The sequence below is a fragment of the Chiroxiphia lanceolata genome, chromosome W, assembly GCF_009829145.1.
Source record: "Chiroxiphia lanceolata isolate bChiLan1 chromosome W, bChiLan1.pri, whole genome shotgun sequence".
Lineage (NCBI taxonomy): Eukaryota > Metazoa > Chordata > Aves > Passeriformes > Pipridae > Chiroxiphia > Chiroxiphia lanceolata.
The window spans coordinates 4,476,819-4,501,632 of record NC_045670.1 but is presented as its reverse complement, the minus strand read 5'-3'; the positions used below and the strand labels follow the sequence as shown (position 1 = coordinate 4,501,632).

The window sequence follows — 24,814 nt, the reverse complement described above, 5'->3', positions numbered from 1 at the left end:
TTGCTGATAGTTGCCTGGGAAAAGAGACCAACCCCCACCTGGCTACAACCTCCTTTCAGGTAGTTGTAGAGAGTGATGAGGTCTCCCCTGAGCCTCCTCTTCTCCAGGCTGAACAGCCCCAGCTCCCTCAGCCTCTCCTCATAGGACTTGTGCTTGAGTCCCTTCACCAGCCTAGTTGCCCTCCTCTGGACCTGCTCCAGGACCTCAATATCCTTCCTGAACTGAGGGGCCCAGAACTGGACACAGTACTCCAGGTGTGGCTGGAGAAATGGTAAAGGGAAGATCGTGTGGCTTATTAGGCTTTAGCACTCAGATATGATGTTTAAAATCTCTGTTGGAAGGAGTAAAATCAGTATCGTTTCAGTTGCATTTTGATAGATTGACAGCTACAGGTATTCAACTGGAGCTAAAGATATTTTACAGTTAGCTCATAGCGATAATTACAAGGTCTTCCATAAATATTAGATCAAATACGAATTTTCCAGATACTTTAACTCTTTCAGAGTGGAAGTATCATTTTCTTCTGGATTGTGAACTTATTTTCAAAGTGGTTACTTTAGCTATTGAAGTTAGAGAATATGCAGGGAAGGACAACTAGAATGGCAAAGGGATGGAGCATCTTCTTTATGAAAAAGTCAGGGATTCCTCACTCTGGAAAGGAAAAGGCTGGGAATGGGGAGGTCTATAAAACTGAAGTGGTAGATGGAGTCCATGCAGAGCTGGTATTTCCAAACCCCATAGCACTAGAAATAAGAGATGTGTTTAAAACATATTTGCAGCGGGAGTGGAAATTGTACTGCTTGATTCAGTGTGTAATGAATTTCTAGACTCTGTTGACTGGGGCATTGTAGAAGCAACTAGCATCAGCAGTTCAAAAAGGAGTTAGGCAAATTTATGATCAGCAGTTCCGTAAACAGGTACTAAAGGCAATAGACAATGTTGTGCCCCCTTAGTAGTCCTGACAAAACTTCTGTGGATGTTGGGAGCGCAAGGGGCACAGTTGCTGTTGTTATGGACTGTTTAAACAACTGTGTTGCAATTGGGCAGTTCACATGACCATCACACTAAGGAATAAGCTGCACCATGGAGCTCGTACCTTCCACAACTTGAAGGTTGAATACCAGGCTAACTAATCTCGTTTTCACTCAGCATCACGCTTGTGTTATCTCAAACTAAAAACTGATTCTGTCATTACACAACTTCATCCTAAGAAAGGGCTGTTTGGATATTCTCCAAAGAGTTTTATTTTTGCTGGAAAGCTTGCTACAAAGATGAATACACACCTAAGAATATCTGAAAGGAAGTTAATAAGCCTAACACTTAGAATACTTACATGAAGCAGATACCCAGAGTTGAATCCATGGGCAAACTTAGTCATGTACTCAATAAAGGGTAGAAGTTTTGTAGAACAGTGAAGTTTGGGGAGAAGACAAGGTGTGCATTACACTATCTGTTGTAGTGTAAGATAAAGTTAATTCTTTCTCTTTTTTCTGATCTCCAGGGAGGAGGGGCAATTGTGGTGTAAAATGCTATTACCATACTTAAAGGGGATTTTTTTCTGAGTTTTTGAAGACTGAGTTAAGAAGCTGAACTGAGTAAGAATTTTTGTGTTGCAAATCAAAACACTTAAACCAGTTCTCAAAAAGCTGAAAATCCACATGCAGTCTACAGTGGTGCTGAATTTCAGAAAACTGGAAGCATGAGAACACGCTTAATCATAGTGTATTTTGCTTTGCAGCTCATAGATGTATTTGGACACAAGTCCAATATTAGCTTGGTGTTTGATTTTATGGAAACGGATCTAGAGGTAAGATTTTCTTAAAGACTTTTTTTTTTTCAGTATCTTAGGATGGTTTGTGAAAATGCTATTTTATCAGGCTTATATTTGCCTATATTAGAAAGGTGACTTTGATTATGTTAGTTGATGAAGACTGTGTCTTAATAGTAGTTTGAGTAATTTCAGTTTTTGTGAGTTCTTGTTTGATTAGTTCCTTTACTTTTAAATACTTGTCATTATGATCTTCGAGAAACACATTGTGTTTACTATGTTAGTTTTCTGTGACTCCAGTCAGAGCATAGAACCTCAGTCATTGATCAGCTTCTTGGAATGCAATTGCTAAACATAATATCAAACATGTTCGGGTAAGTGTGCTACTGAAATATACCAAGTGATGAACTGGAACATTTTTTTCAAATGTAGCAATGCTAGGTAATTGCAAATCAATATCTTACAGATGTTTCATTCTCCAAGACCAAAAATCCCTTAGTCTTTGCCTAAGTCTTTGTATGAGACATTTTAATGTGAGAATCTTAGTTTTTGGAAGACTGTCCTGGACAGCAATGCATGACAGATCTGCGTATGCACACAAGATATCTACTCTGAACTGAAATTAACGTAGTTGTTAAGCTAGCTCATTATATATATGCTGCTAAGAACTGAGGGTAGCATTTGAATTATTAAAAGGAAATACTGACAGGCTTGCTAAAACCTGGATGAATGCAAGACTTGAAAAGGTTAGATCAGGTTTGTGCTAATAGACGTTAGTAAAGAGTAACTTTTAGAGGATTTATGCTGTTTACATAGTAAATATGCAACATTTAGAGCTGAAGAAGATCAGTATACAAAGAAGAATGAAATACTCTTGTACTACATGATGCTCTGGTACACGAAGCATTTAAACTGTGTTGTGATGTCACTCAGGCTGCCATTGGGACTGCGGCCTGTTGTGATTAAGCATTGTAGCATACATGAAATTTGGCAGGCGGGCGCGGGGTCTTCCGCCCCCCCGACGTGCTGCACGGGTGGGCACGCGGCCCCGGGTGGCCCCCGGGCGCCCGCGGGGTAGCCACCAACGGGGAGAAAGGAGAGGGGGAGCTTCACTGGCAGGGACTGCGCCCTCGTGGGAGAGGAGAGAGGGAGCCTAGGAGCACACAGAGGTTTGGCCGTCCGGTTTGGGGGAGGGGGGGGATGTCGGGCAGGCTGTGGGGGTCCTCGGACTGGCAGGAGGGCCGGGGGGGCAGTCCTGTATGGAGTGTACGGTGTGTCGCAGGTGAGCAGCGCATGGGAAGATCTGTGGTAACACGGTGGGGGGAGGATAAGGTCAGGGTAGATAGTGGGTTCTTCTGGGGGATTGGGGGGTCTCGGCTGGGCTGGGGCCTCGAGAGATACCCGAGCCCTGGGTGGGTGCAGGGGCTGGAACGGTTTGGTTTTGACTCACTTGCGGCTGCTGCCCAGGTTCGGTATGTTTTGTATATATTTATTGCATCCTGAAAGGATGATCAGGACAAAGGGATGTTCCTGGGTATCTCCCTGAGCTTGAGTATAGATGGGTGGCAGAAAAGTAGGGGGTGAAAGGCTTGCCCTAACTGTTTTAGTGGGAAAGAAACCTGTGTACCCCTATGCGGTTGCGAGCTACGCTGGCGATGGTACATGCCTTCGGCAGGGTCTCCCATGCCAGACAGGTCAAGACCGTAGGCTCAGATATAATATGTCCATGGGCAGAATGGGTTCACTAGCCTTCTGACTGTCATCCTAGGAGAAGGACAACTCTAACTCCAAACCCGGGCAGATGGAAATCGCTTAACCCTGTAAGACCATCCATCTAAGAGAAGGATAATCTAAGCAAACCTACGTCCTGAGGACCTCTCTGCCACCGTCCAAGCTTGCTCAGCCCTGGCCGATGAACCTTAGGATTAAAGGGTTCTGTGCATACTGCGTCTCACCTAAAAAAATCCACTGTGCAGGCTCGAGGGTGATATCCACATTTGTAAAGCCCTGTAGCGACAGGTGAGGGTCGAAACAGCAGGTGAAAGGTGCACTGGAAGCCGCAGACCCAACCCTGCATGCAGGCAGTTCAAGACATTGGTCGTTAGAGACTGACCAGAGATGAGTCTCTTTGGGCAGCACCCTGAATGACCAAGCAGCCTTTTTCAAGGAGAGCACTGCTTGCTCCACTTGGAGAAGGGCCGAGAAAAGGTGGCCTAATCAAAGCTCATCTCCCCCTTCACCCAGTTGGTTAACTGCGGTTGACAGGCATCTTCTATTAATGCGGTCACACAAAGAGCAAAAGACAAAGGTATACACCTGCCTCCAAAGGTGTACCCAAACTGACTCTCGCATGCTAGAACATCAGAACCGTGCTTGATACTGCAGATAGTGGACGTCCTGAGCATCACTCTGCCCTAATTGCCCACGAACTATCATGTCTCAACATCAACATTGCTGCTCTCAGCGAAGTTCGTCTCCAAAAAGAAGGCAACCTTAGAGAACATGGTGCTGGTTACACATTCTTTTGGTCAGGTAAACCCGGAACCGAAAAGCATCTTTCAGGAGTTGGCTTCATGATTAAAAACTCCATTGTTCCTAAACTCGAAAATCTGCCAACAGGTCATTCTGATCACATTATCTCCCTATTCCTTCCACTACACAACAAGCAACATGTTGTCCTCTTTAGTAAATATGCCCCAACTCTCCAAGCTGACCCTGCTGAAAAAGATAAATTTTACAAGGAGGAGACTCCAAGTTAACAATCTCCAATCAGCCACAGTGAGAGACAGATTCCAGGCAAACCTTCAAACTAGGCTTGAAAATCATTCCATAGATTCTATAGATGCCTCTCCTGAAACACTTTGGAACCATATTAAAAACACCATCCTGCAGTCCTCTGAAGAATCCTTAGGGTTCTCCTTCAAGAAGAACAAGGACTGGTTTGATGAAAACAATCAAGAGATCCAGGAATTGTTGAGGAAGAAGCGATCTGCTCACCAAGGACACCTTGCACTGCCATCCTGTCACGTAAGGAAAGCAGCCTTTCGTCTTGCCTGCAGCAGGCTCCAACAGAAATTCCGTGACATCCAGAACAAGTGGTGGATCAATCTAGCTGAAAAACCTCAGTTATGCACAGATACAGGTGATCACAGAGGATTCTATGAGGCCTTGTAAACAGCATACGGGCCTACATACCAGGTCCAAAGCCCTCTACTCAGCACAGATGGTCAAACGCTCCTGACAGATAAAACCTCCATTCTGAATCGATGGTCTGAACACTTTCAGACTCTTTTCAGTACTAACCGTGTAGTTCAAAACTCAGCAATTCAGTACATCACACAGCAACCGGTGAAGTATGAATTGGATATTGCCCCCACTCTGGGAGAAACTCTTAAAGCCATACAGTGGGTGAAAATTGGCAAGGCAACTGGGGTTGATGGAATTCCACCTGAAATCTGGAAACATGGGGGCCAAGCACTCCATGCTAAATTTCACGAGTTTGTGGTGCACTGTTGGGATCTAGGCAAACTAACATCAGACCTTTGTGATGCAGTCATCATCACCTTATACAAGAAGAAAGGACATAAATCAGACTGTTCAAATTACCGTGGTATTACTCTGCTCTCCATTGTTGGCAAAATCCTGACAAGAATACTCTTGAATAGACTAATACCCGCTATAGCAGAAGGAATTCTACCTGAAAGCCAATGTGGTTTCAGAGTCAACAGGAGTACCACAGACATGGTATTTGTCCTCAGACAACTGCAAGAGAAGTGTAGGGAACAGAACAAAGGTCTCTATGTAACCTTTGTTGATCTCACCAAGGCTTTCCATACTGTGAGCAGAAAAGGTCTATGGGAGATTTTGGAACGTTTAGGTTGTCCCCCAAGTTCCTTAAAATGATCATCTCACTCCATGAGGATCAGCACGGACAAGTCAGATATGGTGACGCACTTTCTGAACCCTTTCTAATAACAAATGGTGTGAAACAAGGCTGTGTTCTTGCATCAACCCTATTCACAGTCTTTTTCAGCGTGATGCTACAAAGGGCCATGGCAGACCTCGATGATCAGGACGGTATCTACATTCAATACCGTACTGATGGAAGCCTATTCAACCTAAGGCGACTGAAGGCCCATACTAAGACCTTAAACCATCTTGTCCGGGAACTGCTTTATGCTGATGCCATCGCCCTTGTCGCCCACACAGAAGCAGCTCTGCAGAGTTTAACATCCTGCTTTGCAGATGCTGCTGAGTTCTTTGGGCTGGAAGTCAGCTTAAAGAAGACAGAAGTTCTCTATCAACCTGCACCTCAGGAAGCCTTCCATCATCCCCATGTCACCATTGGCGAATCAGAGCTCAAATCAGTCCAACAGTTTAATTATCTAGGTAGCCTCATCTCCTCGGATGGTAAGATTGACGGGGAAATAGACAACAGGTTAGCAAAGGCATATAGTGCCTTCGGAAAACTCCATAAAAGAGTTTCGCAAAATAAACACTTGAAGAAAAGCACCAAGATCAGTGTTTACAGAGCCATTGTGCTGTCTACTGTTTTATATGGATCCGAATCGTGGGTCATCTACCGCCACCACCTGCGACTCCTAGAACGCTTCCATCAACGCTGCCTCCATACAATCCTAAACATCCACTGGTCGGATTATGTCACCAATACATCTGTTCTAGAACAAGCAGTAGTCACAAGTATTGAGGCCATGTTGCTGAAAACACAGCTGCGTTGGGCAGGGCACGTCTCAAAGATGAAGGACCACTGCCTCCCTAAGATCCTGCTTTATGGTGAACTTGCCACCGGCTGCCGCATGAGAGGAGCCCCGAAGAGAAGATACAAGGACTCCCTGAAATAACATCTCAGCCTTGGCCATATTGATCAACATAACTGGTCTACTCTGGCCTCCAGTCGGGAGGTCTGGAGACACTATCTTTAGCACTGCTGATGCTTTTGAGAAAGCACACAGGATCACTCTTGAGGAGAATAGACAACGCAGAAAGAATCGTGCCTTGCAGAATATACCACCTGAGTCTTTCTGTTGTGCCTTTTGCAACTGGAGTTGTCTATCTCGTATTGACCTTTTTAACCACCAGCGCGCTTGTAACAAACGTGGGTAGAGCCCTTCCCAAATCTTCGTTCGCGAAGTCTAGCCATGACTGACTGATGATACATGAAATTTGTGCAGTCTTAGGTCTCTTGTAAGTCTCAAACAGCTTAAAGTTTATGAATAGCTATTACTGAACAGGAAAGTAGTATTAACAAGCAGGCTTTGAAGAATAGTGGAGAAAATGCTTTCAAACAGGGTGTTTGCATAGATTTTTAATGTTAAAAATCAAAGAATGTAGAAAACTTGTGTATTTTTTAAAATTTACTGAAGTGACCATACCTACTGGTCTTTGTGGAAATAGAAGAGGAAACTGCTGTAAATACAAAGATGAGTTGCTTAGGTTGCATGGAGAAAGAAGGAATAACTGGGAACATAATTTCAAGTTCAGTGACACATTTAGCATTTTTGTGTGCCTTGGTTTGAGACAATTTGGAGGGGTGGAGACCTCAGACAGAAGTCTTATTCCCAGAAAACCTGGCAGGAATGGTTGCATAGTCAGTGCTGGCAGAAAATGGCGGATAGCTTGGATTTGATACCAGGAGGTGCTTGCGTGGTGCTGGAGTGAGGCTGCAGTGCCAGTACAGGCAGTTGGAGCAGGGCTGTGGATCCCCCAGAAGACTGGAAGGACCTGCAAGACACCTGTTGGATCCACCAATGAGATTTGGTTGTTGCAATTTTGATGTTTGTTGGTCAAAGTGGTGGTTGTAGTCCTGATCTGTCAAGGTGGTGGTGAAAGCCCTGGGTGCTGAGGGAAGCCCTGAAACACAGAAACTAGTGGAGCTTGTTGACAGCTTTAAACAAGATTGGAAGGGGGAAATGGACAAGACCAACCTCACCGGCCAGTGATAAACCATGGGATGGTGTGCCCAAACTTGAGGAAACAAGCACTAATGATATCTCTCAATCTGGTTCATGAGGTGTTGGCTACAATGCCAGAGATTTGATATCATTGGTGTAAGTGAAACCCGGTGGGATGAATTCTGAGACTGGAGTGCCCTGCTGGATGGTTACAGGCTCTTCAGGAGGGATAGGCAGGGCAGAAGAGGCGGAGAGGTGGCACTGTATGTAATAGAAGTGTTAGAATGTATGGGTGAGAGTCAAGGGGCCAACATATAATGTGGATGTCATTGTGGGAATCTGCTACAGACCTCCCGACCAGGATGATGACACTGATGAATTATTCTTGGAGGAACTAAGTACAATTCCAAGTCAACTGCCCCGGTCCTTATGGGGGACTTCAACTTGCCAGAAATTAACTGAGAGCATCACACACCTGGTACAACCTGGGCCAGAAAATTCCTAAAAAAACTGGATGATGACTTTATGGAACAAGTCCTAAGGGAGCTGACTCAGAAAGATGCCCTCCTTGATCTGCTGTTTGTTCACAGAGTGGATCTTGTGAGCAAACTGGAGATTGGTGGCCATCTTGGCCACAGCAACCACAAAGGGATTGAGTTTAAAATCTCTGTTGACAGGAACAAAAGTGCCAGCAAAACCTCAACTCTGGACATGAAGGAGAGTGGACTTCAGGCTACTCATGGAATTAGGAAAGTCTCCTGAGAAAATGTTTTTGCCGGTGCTGAAGTCCATCAGTGCTGGTCACTTTTTAAACTTCACCCCTGTAGGGCACAGGAGCAGCAATTCCCAAATGTCAGAAATCAAGCAGGCAAGGCAGAAGGTTGGTTTGGCTGAGTCGGAATCTTCTCTTGGAAATAAGGCAAAAAGGAAAGGTGCATATGCCCAGTGGAAGCAAAGTCAAGTGACATGGGAAGAATTCAGAGATGCTGCTTGCCGCTGTGGGGAGAAAATTGGTGCTGCCAAAGCTCAGCTGGAGTTGAAGCTGCCAGAAATGTGGGGGACAATAAAAAGAGTTCTTTCAAATACATTAATGATAACTGGCAGTATAGAAATATTACCAGCCCATTACAGGATGAGGATGGCCACCTCACAAACAGGGACAGGGACAAGGCAGAGGTGTTTAATGCTTTCTGTGCCTCTGTCTTCAACACGGATGATGGACCAAGGGGGTTTCAGTGCCCTGAGCTGGAGCCCCATGACTGTGAGAATGATCAACTCCAAGTTGTCTCTGAACTTGCGTGGGATCTGCCACTCCAGCTGGATGCCTACAAATGTATGGGGCCTGATGGGATTCATCCCGGAATCCTCAGAGAGCTGGCTGATGTCATTTCACAATCTCCCTCAATTATTTTTTAACTGTCTTGGGAATTACAGAGAGGTCCCAGCTGACCTGGGAAGAGTTCCTGTAGGCTATCTGGGCTCTGGATTTCAATTTCTGATCTCCAGAATAGACCTATATTTGTGGTAAAAGAGTGAGAATGGTAGAGAATTTGTGACTGCTGTTTGAAATTTTTCTTTGAGCCTGCAATAAGTTTTGAGCTGAAAGAACGGTAATAAGTTTATCTTGTGTGTTGAACTTTACTGTCACTTTAAAACTTTACAGGTTATTATAAAGGATACGAGTATTGTGTTGACACAGTCTCACATCAAGGCATATATGCTGATGACACTTCAAGGATTAGAATATCTGCATCATCACTGGATTTTGCACAGGGTAAGCATGTACTAAACTGACAGCCTTTATGCTGTAACAAAACTCACATGGGATAAAGTTTGAGTCTAAAGTCTGATGAAAGTAGTTTTGGATTTCAGACACTCTCACTCCATACGCTTTCATATTAGCTGTTTTGGAGAGACAATAGAAGTACCAGGAATGTTAAGAATTACTGATGCAGTTTTCATTTAGATACTTATTTAAAAGGTTCTCCGGTTAGATGTGACTTTAATTATCACTGTGTACTGGGTCTTGCTGGGATGGATTGAACTTTTTTCACAGCAGGTGAACTGTTGAGGCTTTCTCTTTTTTCCACCCTGCCCTTGCCCCGATGTGTAGTCTGGGGGTGGGCAAGAAGTGGAGAGGGGACACAGCTGGGGCAGCTGACTCAAGTTGTCCCTAGGGATATTGCATGCCATATAATGCCATGATCATTAGTAAAAACCTGGGTTAGAGAAGAAGGGGGGATTTTGCCTTCCAAGTTGCCTCTCTCTTGGAGACTGTTTTGTGTATCTGTCTGCTTGTGGGAGATGGTGAATGATTTCCATTGCATTGCTTGCTTTTGTTTTTTTCCTCTTTCCTTCACCTGTTAAACTGCCTTTATAGTGTTCCTAGACTGTTCTTGCTTTTGGTCTTCTTTTGCCTTTACTTCTGGCATGAGAATGGAATGAGCAAATGGTTATGTGGATGCTTCTCTACTGGCCAGGGGTCAACCCAACAACACACTGCTACTGTATTAAACTGTATGACTTCCAGAATTTCTGCAGTTATTTGAAACATTTGCAAGGTCTTTTTATTATTCAGTTGGCATCTATGTGGTTAACAGAACTGTTGTTCCTGCAGCAAAGCTAAAACCTATGAAGTGGCTTTTTATAGTCTGCAGCTTAAATGTGTTAATATTCAAATTGGTGTGTCTCACTATGATTTTCCTCTATGACTAAATACTCAATTTCCGGTGTTTTATAATTTTTTTCTAACAACGTAGACCACATAGAATCAAAAGCTTTCATTTTAGAATACTCTTATGATACATCTGCCAGGAGATTCATCATATGTCTGCTTTTATCAATACTGACAAAATTCATTATTTGCTTTCTCTACTGACAGGATCTTAAACCAAATAACTTGCTGTTAGATGAAAATGGGGTTTTAAAATTAGCTGACTTTGGCTTGGCAAAATCTTTTGGAAGCCCAAATAAAGTTTATACACACCAGGTAGTAACAAGGTAAGACATTCTCTTTTGTTTCTTAGACAGAGATTATTTAGTTGTTTTTTAGGTGTCTCTTGGCACCTCTCTCATGTCATATCAACATATTCAAAGAGTAACATCTAGTTCATGTTATGTGGCAAGAGCCTCATAAAGAACATGCAGGGAAACATTGTTTAACAAAATCTCCATAAGAACTGCTACAATATGCATCCCTGGGAGTTGTTCTTTGGTATGATACTCTTTTGAAATATATGGAAATAATATGTATCTTCCTGTAAGCCTGGTTTTGGGAGCAAGACAACTGCTACTTTCTGTTAATCACAAGACCTAGAACCAATTTTGTAGCTAGTCACATTACCTATTATGAGACAAACACTTGAACCAATTAAAATATTTATTAATGGTTTTTATAGCATGCTTATTTAAAGTATGCTTTAAAAAGCAGGGCTGCAAAACATGCAAGGTGTTTCCTTCTGACTGTTGTAATGCTAAAAGTATTCATGCAAAGCTGGTTTGTTTTAACATCTTTGTTCAAAAGGCAGAAATTCCACAGTAGTTTGAGAACAGGGTGTATCAGGTCATTGCATTAAACTTAATTGTTCCTAGGCAGTGTTAAGTAGCTGTTTTAAACAACAAAGCTCATTTTGCATAAAGCCAGCCTCAATACTTAGGTTTGTTGATATGGAGATTTTTGGAAGCTGGAAGGAGTTCTGTCTTGCTGTCATTCCTTCAACATAAAATTTTAAGAAAATTTTGCTTTATAACCTGCAAACCTGCAAGTTAAAAACTTTCTTCCTTGGCATGCCTGCAGTTCCATTGCTTGTAATCAGCTCAATTGAAACTGCAGTTAATTTGTGGTTGCATGTGACCCTATGGTGAGAAATGCACAATTTTTTTCAGTCTTTCTTAAACAAAAGACTTGTAGGGTAGACTACAGCTCTTCAGTGTCTGAAAAGTATATAGGCAGAAGCAGCATCCTCTTTTTAGTATTTGCATTGCTACAATATACAGCATTTGACATGAGCAAAGCCAGGTGATTTTCCCAAAATGTGTTTTCTTTTCAGATGGTACCGAGCCCCAGAACTATTGTTTGGAGCTAGAATGTATGGTGTTGGTGTTGATATGTGGGCTGTTGGTTGTATTTTAGCTGAATTGCTCCTCAGGATAAGTCTTCAAATGTAAGCATTTTGTATTTCCTCTTTAGTGCACTACAGTTTTTTATATGGGCTGCTTCTCTCCTGCTAACATTAGCAGGTAAAGACAGTTAGGGTAGAAGAAAGTTTCCAAAACCTTGTTAACTGTAATGAAAGTGAAGTTTTGCAATAGACTGAGGTTTCATAAGCATCCACAAGCATTGGAAGTATTTCAAAACGGTTGGGTAAAAAAGTTGCAACAAACTGTCACAGTCTTGCCTTGGGAGATGCCAAGTAGGTAACTCTTCCAGTCCTCTTAGTGTTACAGTTTCACACAGCCTTCTAGAAATGTGATCACAAAGTTTCTTTTTACTTCCATTGTGTGTTGGGTGTGCAAGGTACAAGTTGAACTGGGCAGATATCCCCTTTTCAGTCTTCTGCTTAGTTTAAATAATATGTGATACTGATAAGACAGTTTTCTATTCTAGTGGGTGTCTACTCTCCCTCATGCTTAAATCTCATTTCCTCAGTTTATCTTCTCTAATCCAGTTACAATTCACTTTAAATGTACTGAATATATATATAAAAGCTAACTTCAGGGAACATATGATGGAAGGATCACCATGACCAACTGACTTTGACAACTAAGATGCAAAATCTTTCCCGTGTTTAGTTATTTTACATTAATGTGGTTGTGTAATTTTATGTTTAGTTCCCTGTTGTCAAGTCAACATTATGAAGCCCAGGTTCAAGAAACTTTCAGAATCTATTCAGACATCAGTAGAATGCCTCAATATTCAATGTAGCTCTTTGTGGGGAGATGGTATACAGAGGTGTTTTGCCCTGCAATGATGAATGATCACTCACAGCTCCACTCTAAAACTGAAGTTCAGAACTTAATTAAATCAAATGCTGTTACCTTCTAGGTTCCTTTTTTGCCTGGAGACTCTGATCTTGACCAGCTGACAAGGATATTTGAAACACTGGGCGCTCCAACAGAAGAACAGTGGCCTGTGAGTCCTTTTGTTTAACGGACTGACATTAGTTTTACTTGATACTCTCTATTTTAACTTCTGAAAATAAATGAAAGGTTATACCAGAATACTTGAGTAGATTTTCAGAAGGCAGTTGCCTCATCTCACAGAGCAGCTGAGATTTGTTGTTTCTCTTGACAAGCCTCTGATCAATAGCAAGATTAACAACACTTTATGGTTTCCTTTCTGTGTGTGCGCACAGTTTCCTATGGTTACTGGTGTGTAATTATTGTTGCTTAATGTTTTTGGGATGCTTGTTTAATGAATTGTGTTTAACCTGTAAGGCTTTCATCACTTTCAGAAGTAGGAACCATTTATAGGGATCTAAGTTGGCCAAGGTAAGTTATAGTTTGGAATACAGTAAGAAACACCAGACCAAAAGCTTTAGGGATGAACAATTTGTCTCAGCAACGGTACGGTAACAAATACAAATTAGTATGAAGTGACAATAAATTCAGTAATACTAGGCAAAACTCACTGTCAGGACACACAATGACCTACCTAACTATGGATATTAGGCAGACTGACAGGAAGTGGGGCATAACTTCTGATGAGCAACTCACACCAGGAGTTCTGAATTCCCCGATCAGGAATTGTTGTTGAGCTATGGAAGCACTCACTTTACTTGTTAACCTCTACTCCCTCTCCATGCTGCTTTTCTTTTGTGTGAATTGTACTGGAATGCTATGGTACATGATCATGAAATGGAGCTGTAGCCATATGGAGAAATACCGGATGAGGCACTGTTAACCCCACACAATTCTGCTGTTGCTCTGGGATTCTGAATGAAAACACATAAAGGTTTTTGCAGTGACATTTCTGCTTTCTTTGGAGAGGAAGAGTTAAGATATGGGTGGGGAAAGGAGTGAATAGGAGATTGGCTAGCACAATAGAGATGATGCATCCCTAAGTTAATTTGCAAGCCCATGCATTTCAATAATTGAAAACTCTACTATCAAGATTGTAACTGATTGAGTAGATTTTTCACTTTATTGTTAATATTTTATTTTGCATGGACAAACTTGCTGAAGTGTGATGACAAAATACTACTAAAGTATTACATTTGGATAATTGTTACAAGATCATTTTTATGCTAGAATTTGAATACAATGGTATTGATTTCATACCTACAGGAGAAAAAAAGTACGCAGTTCATCTTTTGTTTAACTGCTTGGTGTACATTTTCCTTCCCTCCTCCAACAGCCCATATAAATTTTCAGTTGTGCATTTCAAAAGTAGCTCAAAATGAAGTTAATTTTATTAATGTGGAGAAACACTTGCTCTTTTGTGAATATTTTCCTTCCCACCATGTCAGATCACAAAAAGAACCTTTATTTCATTTGTCTGCATCCACTCTAAAGTTCTTTTTTACTTCCTTTCTTTGTTAACAGTTTTTCCTTTTGGCCTGGTCACCGCTAAAGCAAAGGAAGGACAGATCATTTGGAGAGGGAAAGTGTAAAACTACTGGAACAGTTACTGAAAAAAAAAAGTCGGTATGACCCACTACTCCTACATTTGTTATTTCAGTGACCAAGTATTAGCAAGGTGTTTTGAAAGATGATTTGCTTCTGCTGAAAGACAGCCATATGAAGTTTGCTTTCTGTGAAAAACTGAACTCTTAAGTAAAAAACATATATTCCATTTTTGTTCTTTGTAGGGGATGACAAGTCTTCCAGACTATGTCACATTTAAATCTTTCCCTGGAATGCCACTTCAACATATCTTCAATGCGGCTGGTGATGATCTGCTCAATCTTCTTCAAGGCTTATTCACATTTAATCCTTGCACTAGGGTTACAGTTACTCAGGTATAGTACACTTGAGTTATGTCCAAATGTGCATTAACCTACTGTTAATATCAAATAAATGTGTTTTAAAGCCAGTAAGCCAGGTTTGAAATGAAATGTTACATGAATTTCCGAAAACATAATCCCAGTGTTTTAGAGAACTCTGAAAGGCATGGATAATGCTAACTGATCATCTCTGTTCCCAGTGTAGAGCAAAGGTAGACAATTAAAAGGTGTATGAGTCATGGCCTTTAGACAGCCGTATTTGACATTCGGAATTCAATCACCTAAAGCTTGAAGGTTAAGTCTTAATATAGCATATCCTATTCCCTGGGTTTGAAAGATTTTCAGCCTTACTTCATCCAGTGTCTTCTTCAATTTCATTTAAACCGTCATGATGCTTTTTTAACGTGAAATTCTGTGGTGATTTAAACCATGATGCTCGTCTAAATATCCTTTTCCATTATACTTTCATTTTCACTACTCCCTGATGGTGAGAAATGGACTTCAAAGGAAAATCTTGCAGAATGTTCTAGTTCACAATATTGATTTCTGTAATGAGGAAGATATACCAGTTGGCAGTTTGAAAAGTGTATTTCTGTCACTTTACGCTGTTAGGGAGGCATGCAATGAACAGAGTTGTTCCCTTAAGGCCAGGGCTCCCTCATTGCTGGTTAGACAAGGCAGATCTGAATCTAGGGGATTAGTGTAGATGTTATGTATCTTTTTATAGAAGACTTTTTCAGAGCACCTTCAGACTTTTTTGGCCACCATCTTTAAGAACATTCAGTATAAGTTTCCAAATAATTAGTTCTGCTATGCTTGGGACACCAGTACATATGTATGAAGTGATTTTTCAGATCATATTGTAGGACAGTGTATTTTTCCAGTTGTGGTGGTGGGAAAAGAGTTTTCCCCCTGAAGTTATAAAATGGTAAAACCCCAGGGGGTGGTGACCATTGAAGTTTTACCCAATGAGCGCTTTTGCAAAATATAAACATATCACAAGCAGAACGGAAGAGAAGGTAGTTGTAGTTGTTGAAGAAGTAGCCATGTTGTAAGGCCACAAGGAGAAAGGGCAGGAGTCCCCTGGGGGGCTCTGGCCCCCCAGCCCCTGGTTGGGGGACTACAGGGACTTGGAACAGCATAAGGCTGGGCTAAGTACCTGTGGCTGACAGCTGAAGGAGTTTCTCTACTGTAAGAAGCAACAGGAGCAGCAGCAGGAGTAGCATCCAGAGAACAGTGGCAGAGAGCCAGAAGAGATAAGGGAGAAGCAGCAGAAACAAAACATGCAGCTGAGCAAGAGAGACACAGAGTTGTCCAAGAGAAGGAGAGCCAGCAGCAGAGAGAGCAAGACTAGGCTCTACAGAGAGAGAGAGTGTTTGAGTAAGAACTGAAACAAAACCCCAAACCCCTCTGAGACCTCCGAGAGAGAGGAGGATGATGGACTCTTACTTGAAAGAGCCTTGAAGTGCTACAGCACTGCAGAAAGGAGCTGAAAAGTTCTGAGAAGGAATGCGGAGAGGGTGACCTTGGCCCCCTCCCGCTGCCTTGAGACAGAGCACAGAAGCTCTGTAGGGGAACTTGAATCCCCTGAAGATAGGGACCATCACAAAGACCCCTGAGCTTCGTGATATGACATAGTGAAGTGACCCTTGTCCCGGTGAACACAGCCTACGTAAGAGAAGACCCTCGCTTGGAGACAAGTGGCCGAGAGGGCTTGGATACCCCCTCGTGTGTACTGGCAGAGATCCAGCTACAGCTGCTGCATGGAAGAGAGAGAGATAGACTGCTACTCTGAAGAGAATGCTGCTCTGAAAGTGGAAAGGATCTTTCCTTCTTCCCTCCTGGACTTTTATTTGGAGGGGAAAAGAGATTTGATCCATTGTAAATACTTTTATGTCATGGTGGAGATAGCTAAGATTGTATATAATGTATTGTAGTATTTATTTTGTACAGTCATTGTAATATATATTCCCTTTCCCCCATTTTGAGTCTTGTGTGGTGTCTGGAAAATCCATCTCACACTGGGTTGAGATGTGGGAGGGGGTTTGGACTAGAGAATTGGATTTTTGAAGCTCTCAAACCATGACACCAGTCTAGACTATTTATTGGCAATGCCACAGTTTAAGGCAGGAAACAACTTGTGCTTACAGTATTGATTTCATTTATAACTAGCATTGAATATCATGTAACTGGCATTAGCAGGAGTAATGATTGCCTAGGAGACACCTTAGCCACTTTTTGTTAACCACACTTTATGGAAGCTGTGAAGTTCCTAAAATTTAAAATAGGGTATGTAATTCCACTAAATGAAATCAACCTTGCTCACTTGTGTTTGTCTTCTGCTCCGATAGAAATTGTGTCTTTCTCATAGTTTACAGGGTAGAAACAGCACAGTAAAGAAATCTTAAAAGCTAACAAAACAGCTGGTGTCCAAGTCCTGGATCTAATCAAGATTTCAGATATATTCCTTTAATTTTTCTTTAATTTTTCTTTATTCCTACTTTACTCTTAACTCCGATGAGACTCTTGTCTCATCTAAGACTATTCAGTCTATTCAGAATGTGAGCTCTTCAGAGCTAGAAACTGCTTATACAAGACCTTTTGCAAAATAGTCTAGAGGTTTGTTAGGATGTCTGAGTGCTAGCTGAAAATAACTATCCCTTGCTTTACCAAATCTAAGTGGGGTGGATATTAATTGAGAACATACACTTGATTTGCCCCAAGGCCACCTTCTAGTATAAAAATGTCCAAGTAGTTTTTAAGTCCCAATAGTAAGTGCTTTATTTCATTATAACCTCTTTATAAATGGTATTCTGACACTTAATGCTAATTACTTGGTTATTTTTCTTCCATTGTCATTAAGGCATTGAAACAGAAGTATTTCAGTAACCAACCAGGACCCACTCCAGGAAATCAGCTGCCAAGACCCAACGGTCCTGCAGAAGCTGTAAAGGAGCAACAAAATGCACTTTTAAATTTAAAAAGGAAAAAACCAGAAGGAATAGATCAAGGTAACCTCTTAATATTTCACTGATTTTAAAATAGGAGCTACATGCTCAGAGAGAATGGGATATTTTCAGTGTTTCAGAACACAAACTCTCTGAATGGACTAATTCCCTGGGCACCAACACCAGCTGAAACCCTTCAGTGATTTGTGGTTTAGGATAAATGCTTTGGGGTGAGAATGACTTAGTTTTGTGTTCTGACAGAATTAGTACAAAAAAGACTCTTCTACGATGCTTAGAAATATCTATCTGTTAGAAATATCCAATTCCATTAATTGCTCTAATGGTGTGTGATACTGCCCAGTAAATTATAGGCTATTATGATGAGCCTTTTTTTCCTGAGGCATCTTACTTAGGTGGAAGTAATTTAACTTTACACCACTTAAAACAAAATGAGGAGAGGAGTGTGAGAGTCCAAAACATAGCATGTGATTCTGTGAAATGACAGACTGGAAAATGTAGATCAGATTCAGAGAGATTTCTGCTTTCTTTCTCATAAGGTAAGCAAGTTAATTAGACCATTCCGGGTAAGGAACATGAAGCACATTTCTGTGACCCTCTGTGGCAGTTTGAGCCACATTAGAAATCCAAAAATCCAATTTCCAGGCTTCCCCACCCCTTCCCACAATTTATCCTAACACCGAAGAGAAAACGTTCAGGCCAGAGGCTTCTATAGGGGAAGGAGGAAGTATTTACATTTATTTACACAAATAAATATACTGTACAAACTAAAAGCAACTATATATATATATATTACACTTCTATCAGTCCCTTTGAAGCTTCTCCTTTTAACTTTAGTCCAGGAAAAGCCTTTTCAGGTTGATAAGTAACCAGTCTCTCTCTCGTGGGAGTGTTTGGGGCCCCTAAACACTCCCTACCAACCTTCAGCTGTTTGCTGCAGTTCTTTCTTCTTCATGAAGTTCAAGAAGATAGCTTTGAGTCTCTCCTCTCATACCTCGGTTTGTAGGCTGCTGTAGTGTAGTCAGTTTATCAACATATGTGTCCTGGAATTTCATTCCTCCTCCGGGTTTTTGGCTGTCCTGTGTCTAAATCACTGTGAAGGACATCCTCCGGGCCTCTCTCTGGTCCGTCTCTAATTTGCCCTGGCACCGAGCTGTATTTAGCCTGTCCACTTTGGCTCTGCTCCCAATGCTGAGCCTTAAAATCCACCCCCCACCAGCCTCAATTCAGTGGGGGAAAAAAAGCCCCCTAGCCTTGGCCACAAGGCAGCTCGGTCCAGTTATACACTGTCCCAAGCATCCTGCAGCTGCGGGGGGGGGGAAGGGGGGGGGAAGAGGGCCTAGCCTCCTCCCTCTTACCTCAGGTGTTGTGAGTCGCGTCCCTCACAAACACTCACTCCAAATGCTGCCTACTAACTGTGGCCTAGGCAGAGTTGGGGGGGCCGCAGGGCTCCCCTTCCCCCCCTGGAGGGGGAAGGAAGGAGCCCAGCCACCCCCTGGCCTTCTACACCTACATGAAGCAGACACCAACAGAAACATTGCCAACAGCTTCCGGTGGCTGTGTATATATGATTTTTAGAAGAAGCGAACAAGTGGTGATTGGCTCTTCAGGGAACACTGCCCTGGCACCCAATCACCTCTGAGCCCCCCCCAGCCTCTCAGGGGGGACCAATCTTAACCCATGACACCCTCCTTCAGTCTTCCCCAAACAGTAGCATTATTTCATATCTTCGTGGCAAGAAAAGTGCTCAGGACTCAACACCTGTATCTGATGCTGAATTACTCAGATCTTCTACCAGAGAGGCAAATATTGGTTCTTAAACTTGGACTTGGTCTTCTTAACAGTTGGAATATGCTAGATAGCAGCTGTCAGATTACCATCAGCCATTTTGTTATTGCCAGTATAAGACTCAATAATACTCAAAAGCGGTTGTTGGGAGAATAGAGATCGTGTGTGAACAATTTCCTTTGCATTTCTGTAGGCCTTGCCTTGGCATGGCTGGGTGCAGACAGTAAAAGAACTGCGTAGCTAATATGGCTTCAGCCTTTGAAGTTAGGACAAAGAAGGCTCCCTGCCAAGGTTAAGGTGGAGTTTCAAGAGGGTGAATGTGTGCCCTCAGCTCATATGGACACCTGTTGTGGTCCAATTAGCAGTGGACAACAAAGTATGTTTCTCTTATGTATCCAATGCTGTGTGAAGAAGAATCACACGTCCAGGTGTAGCAGCAGTATATATAATGAGTGTCCTTCTTGTAATAAACTGACATATTGCTGACCAAATTGGCCTGTGAGCAATCTGTTCCGTGCCCCTCCACCGATAAGTGGTACCTTTTTGTAATAGAGATGCTTCCATAGAAGTGTGTTTCTCCTCTTGAGTTCAGAGAAACAACTACATTATTAGGGTTTAACTTAACTTTTAGGCACTTTGAATGGTTGTTTCTAAGTCTGTCAAATTAAAAGTAAAATGCATCAGGTTCACTACCTTAAGACTTCAACCTCAAAATAAAATTTAATCAGCTGACTACTTGCACGCTGTTTACTGACCCCAGTATCATCAGTCAACTGATGTGTGGGAACTTGTCAAGTTATGGTAGCTTAGGCAATTAATTTAAGCTTTTTAGCTCCTTTTGCAAAGATCATTTGAGGGTTTGTGATTAGTGTTTTGGAGTACATGCCCTAAAATAGGCCTGTTAACTAAAGGACAGGAAAAAGAGAAATGCTTCTTTGATTTCTGTGACTTAATTGTTGTATTTGACAATAGGCAGAGTTTCCAGAGTTGTCTAAAGCTAGAACAATAATTGCTTTAACATCTTTCAAAAAGTCTCATCTTCAACAAGATGAAATCAAGCTTATGTGTTAAATGCTAGGAGTTTTGAGATTAGCTATAAATGAGGCATTTAAGAAGTCAGCATTAATTTTTGAGACATTTGAGTATCAGCATAAAAAGCAGTATCATTTCCACTAAGTGGAAATGGAAACATAATGGATTTTCCGATATGGATTTTCCATTATGTTTTGGTTTTGCCTTAGCTGGGCTGACAGAATCAGAAGGTCTCAAAGGTAGTGCCAACAAATGTTTAAGGAGAGAGCCAATGTTAGAGCTAGCAAATCTGCTGCCCTGGATTTCATTTGCCATCCTTATATGACATTACCATCTAAACTTAAAATCTGAATAGTTGTTTGGAAGAATAATCCTACAGTCTTTATTTAAATAAAATTTGAAGGACAGCATGTTTTTACTGCTATTAAGGGTGGAAATATGCAAAAGTAATTAAAAAAAAAATAAACTGTATTCCCTGAAATTCTTAGACTGGCCTGCCCTTGCATCCTGCACAATACATTTCCTTAGCCTTGTCAAGGTAGCACTCTGGAGCTTGGCAAAATAGACTGAGTGATTACTGATGGATACCCTCTTGTAAAATATTGGCATCAGGACCTGACTGTCAGGACAAAGATTCCTGCCATCACCCTATGTGCTGCTTTTCCACAACAACAAAACCCTGTAGCCTGTGGGGCGTGTTCACCAAACTTAAGTACTTCTCAGAAAACAGTCTCTATTGTCAGGGAAAAACTGTCACTGGATGGATGACTGCCTGTGAAAAGTATTAAGCATGCATACTTTCTGTCTGCTGTTGCCACTTATTTCTGTTCAGTGTGGTACGTGGAGACACTGATATTATGATGACATCACTGTCAGTCTTCACTCTGGCACTTAACCAAAAGCAGCACTGCTTCCCCAGGAAGCAGTCTTATTGATCTGCATTCCTACAGAGCTGTAGGTACACTAAACTTTTTCCTGAGTTAATGCAGTATAAAGAATCTACCTAATATCAGAACTATTCTACATTGGTTTGGAAATAAACCAAAGCCATTCTATTCATATCTAAGGTTAAGAATTTGTCCTGGATCTGACAGCATGTAAGAAAAATTAAGTGTTAGTGTGGTGGGACAGGGTTAAGGCTTAGAACAGCTTGCTTTTTTTAGGTTTCAAAGTAGAATTAACTGGTTAGCTTTTCATGCCAACAGTTGACTGGTTAGCTTTTTATATCAACAAAGAAAAATACTTACATGTATCCCAAATGTAATTAATACTGTCATAGTTTGAGATTGACCCCCCTGAGAGGCTGGGGGGGGCTCAGAGGTGATTGGGTGCCAGGACAGTGTTCCCTGGAGAGCCAATCACTGTCCATGTTGTTCGCTTCTGCTCAAAATCATATATCACAGCACCAGAAGTGATTGGCAGCTCTGTCTTGGTTGTTTGGCTGTTGCTGTCTGCTGCGTGTAGGTGGACAAGGCCAGGGGGTGGCTGGGCTCCCTCTCTTCCCCTCTGGGGGGGAGAGGGGAGCCCTGCGACCCCCCAACTCAGCCTTTGCCTAGAGTTAGAGTCAGCATTTGGAGTGTGTGCTGTGAAGGAAGAGATTCACAGCACCTGAGGTAAGAGGAGAGAGGCAGGCTTTGCAGCCAAGCCCTCTTCCCCCTCCTTTTCTGCAGTGAAGCTGTAGAGGGGGGCTTTTTCTTTCCCTCCACTGTAAGTGGAGGAGAGGCTCAACATTGAAGCTGAGCCAAGAGACTGGGCCGTGGAAGTAGGCCTGGCGCTCGGGAGAAGAATCCCAGGCGAAATTGGAGGCAATCCAAGAGCTCAAGAGTTACCTGCCAAAGCTGACCGGGGGCAGCCAAGAACTGACGTGGAGGAATGAAGATTCCAGGACACAGATGCTTGATAAGCTACACTGCAGCAGCCTACGAACCAAGGTGAGACACCGAGAGGGAGAAATCACCAGCAGCAGAAGAGCAAGGACTCAAAGCTATCTTCTTGGACTTCGTGAGGAGAGAAACTGCAACAAACAACTGGAACTTTGGTGAGGGGGGAGTGTTCAGGAGCCCAGAACACTTCCACAGCAAAAGACTGTGTTACGTATCAACCTTGAAAAGCTACTCCTGGACTAAAGTTAAAGGAGGGGCTTGAAAGGACTGACTGATAGAAATGTAATATATATATAGTTGCCTTTAGTTTGTATAGTATTTATTTGTGTAAATAAATGTATATACTTCCCCCTTCCCCTATAGAAGCCTCTAGCCTGAAAGTTTCTCTCCAGTGTTAGGATAAATTGTGAGAAGGGGTGGGGAGAAGCCTGGAAATTGCATTTTAGATTTCTAATGTGGCTCAAACTGCCACAATACTTAATTGCAGAATTTGTGACTCATTTGGAGTACACACTGATTTAAGTGTGCTTTGATTCTATCACCCTCTGAGCTTCATTAGAAGTCATGTACTGCCACTGTAGTAAGCAGCATTAAGCAGTTCAGAGCAGATATATCTTGAGAATGGTATCAGACCTTGAGGAGAGGGCTGGACCCCTTTACTTTACTAACAATGTGATTTACACTTTTCAGGATTACGAAAAAAACTGATGTTTTGATTGCTGTGGATGGTGTATGAAAATGAGTGAAAATTACCGAAGTCTGGCAGTCTGAAAACCAAAGCTAACACGATTCCAGCATGGGGTAAAATTGGAATGTTTTTCCCACACCAAGGTTAAGTTTATAAAAATCTGTAAAGAATCTCATTACTTGACAAAAGTAAATAAAAAGACTGAGCAAAAATACAATAAACAAAACAAGCAAAGCATTTTGTACCTCTTGTTAACAGTCCCAGTGTATATTTTATGATACAAAATGCCATCGCCAGCTGGACAAAGTCTAGTTAAATTGTATAAAAATACTCTAAAATACCTCTACAGTATCAAAGTTCTACAAGCTCAAATAAAATTTGAAGTAAGGGGTATCAGACAAACAGGCACTTTCCAGTTTATATTTTAAAATGAGCTTTTTTTCACTCATGTAACTTTTTCTTGTGTCTCTTTACTATAATTTACTACTACATCAGGCTTCTGTATGGCCCTCAGTTAAAGTTTAGACTTCTGAGATTCTTCAAAGAAAAATTTGCCTTGTATGTAAAATGGTGCAATGCAGCAATGGCTAAACCGACAAGGTCATTTTTAACAACACAAGAAACCTAAAAACTGAAATTCAAAAGCTGGAAAAACATCCTACAGAGGCAAGGCCTGCCCTGAATAAAGGTACAGTACCTTTTGCCTAGGACATGGGCCCTTAAGTCACAACACAACTTTCGGAAATTGCTACCAAAAATAATTAGGGTGTGGCATGCTAGCAATCTCAAGGTCATTCCTTAAAAAGGAAGCAAAATCAGTAAAATGTTTTCTATTAAGCACTGACAGTAACCCAAGGCTGTCAAAGTAAACAGGGTATTCACAGGTTTTACAGAAAAAAAAAAAAAAGAAAGTTGATAGGTCATACCTCGATGTATTGCTGTGGACTGAACCCTCCTCTCCTTGGCTTTTGTCCTTATTTCTCATCATCTTTTTATTCTTAAAATATTAAGAGGGGGTCAGGGGTGTCTGTTTGCTTTGAAGTCCTGTGCCCAGGTATTTACTGTCAAAAGTTGAAAGAAAGGTAAGGTCCCAGTTTGTTCCGCTGGCTTTCATTATCAGGAACAAAGTCCTGACGCTGCAATGATATTGTTATAACAATACACAACACTGATCAACACGGCAAAACAGAGATTTAAAACAAATAATCATTTATACAAGAAAAATCTGAGAATAAACACAGTAGAGGAACATCCTGCAAACTTTCCCAAAGTAACACTGGATGCAAATTATCTCTGTATCTTATTGTGTCATCCCAATACAGCAGAAATCGGTCAAAAATCAAAGTACACAAAACGGCAGAAATCTAAAAATTATTATTATTAATTGCTCACCTACCTGATCTGTGCACCGCCGCCGGGACCAAGTCAATATTAGTTTTGGGTAGTGGAAAAACATTAGTTCCAAAATACTTAAAATTATATCGATAAAATACAAATTTCAGAAAATGAAAAAAAGATCCCAAAAATATGCTGCCAATAAAGCAAAAGCAGCAGTAATTAGTACAAAAATGTCTGGGGGAAAAAACTCATTAGGAGAGCGCACAAAAATGGAGGCACACCATGGTTTCTAAGCTGGCAAAACAACAACCTGGGCTCTCTCCATGGCTTCTTCTTTCCAGCAAGGCATGAAAAGGGAGCCCTCAAAAGCTGCTTTTCTGCCTGAAAAAGGTCCACTCAGCCCCCATTAGTGCCTAGGAGAGGCAAGTGGCTGTGGGGGCCCCCTGAGGCTGCCCAAAAGTTAGGGAAAGTTGTGTAAAGTGTTGGGGAAGGCAC

The 24,814-nt window shown here is 41.8% G+C and overlaps 1 protein-coding gene across 1 annotated transcript; it reads left to right on the top strand.

Annotated features, from left to right (window-relative positions):
• The first annotated feature begins 1,762 nt into the window (after positions 1-1,762).
• On the top strand, positions 1,763-23,038 carry LOC116779994 (cyclin-dependent kinase 7-like). The gene is made up of 8 exons (XM_032674501.1): positions 1,763-1,807; positions 9,344-9,454; positions 10,562-10,680; positions 11,730-11,829; positions 12,725-12,811; positions 14,490-14,639; positions 17,488-17,635; positions 22,984-23,038. Exons 1-8 carry the CDS (start codon positions 1,790-1,792, stop codon positions 23,007-23,009), a joined length of 759 nt encoding a protein of 252 aa, XP_032530392.1. The 5' UTR covers positions 1,763-1,789; the 3' UTR covers positions 23,010-23,038.
• Positions 23,039-24,814: the final 1,776 nt, after the last annotated feature.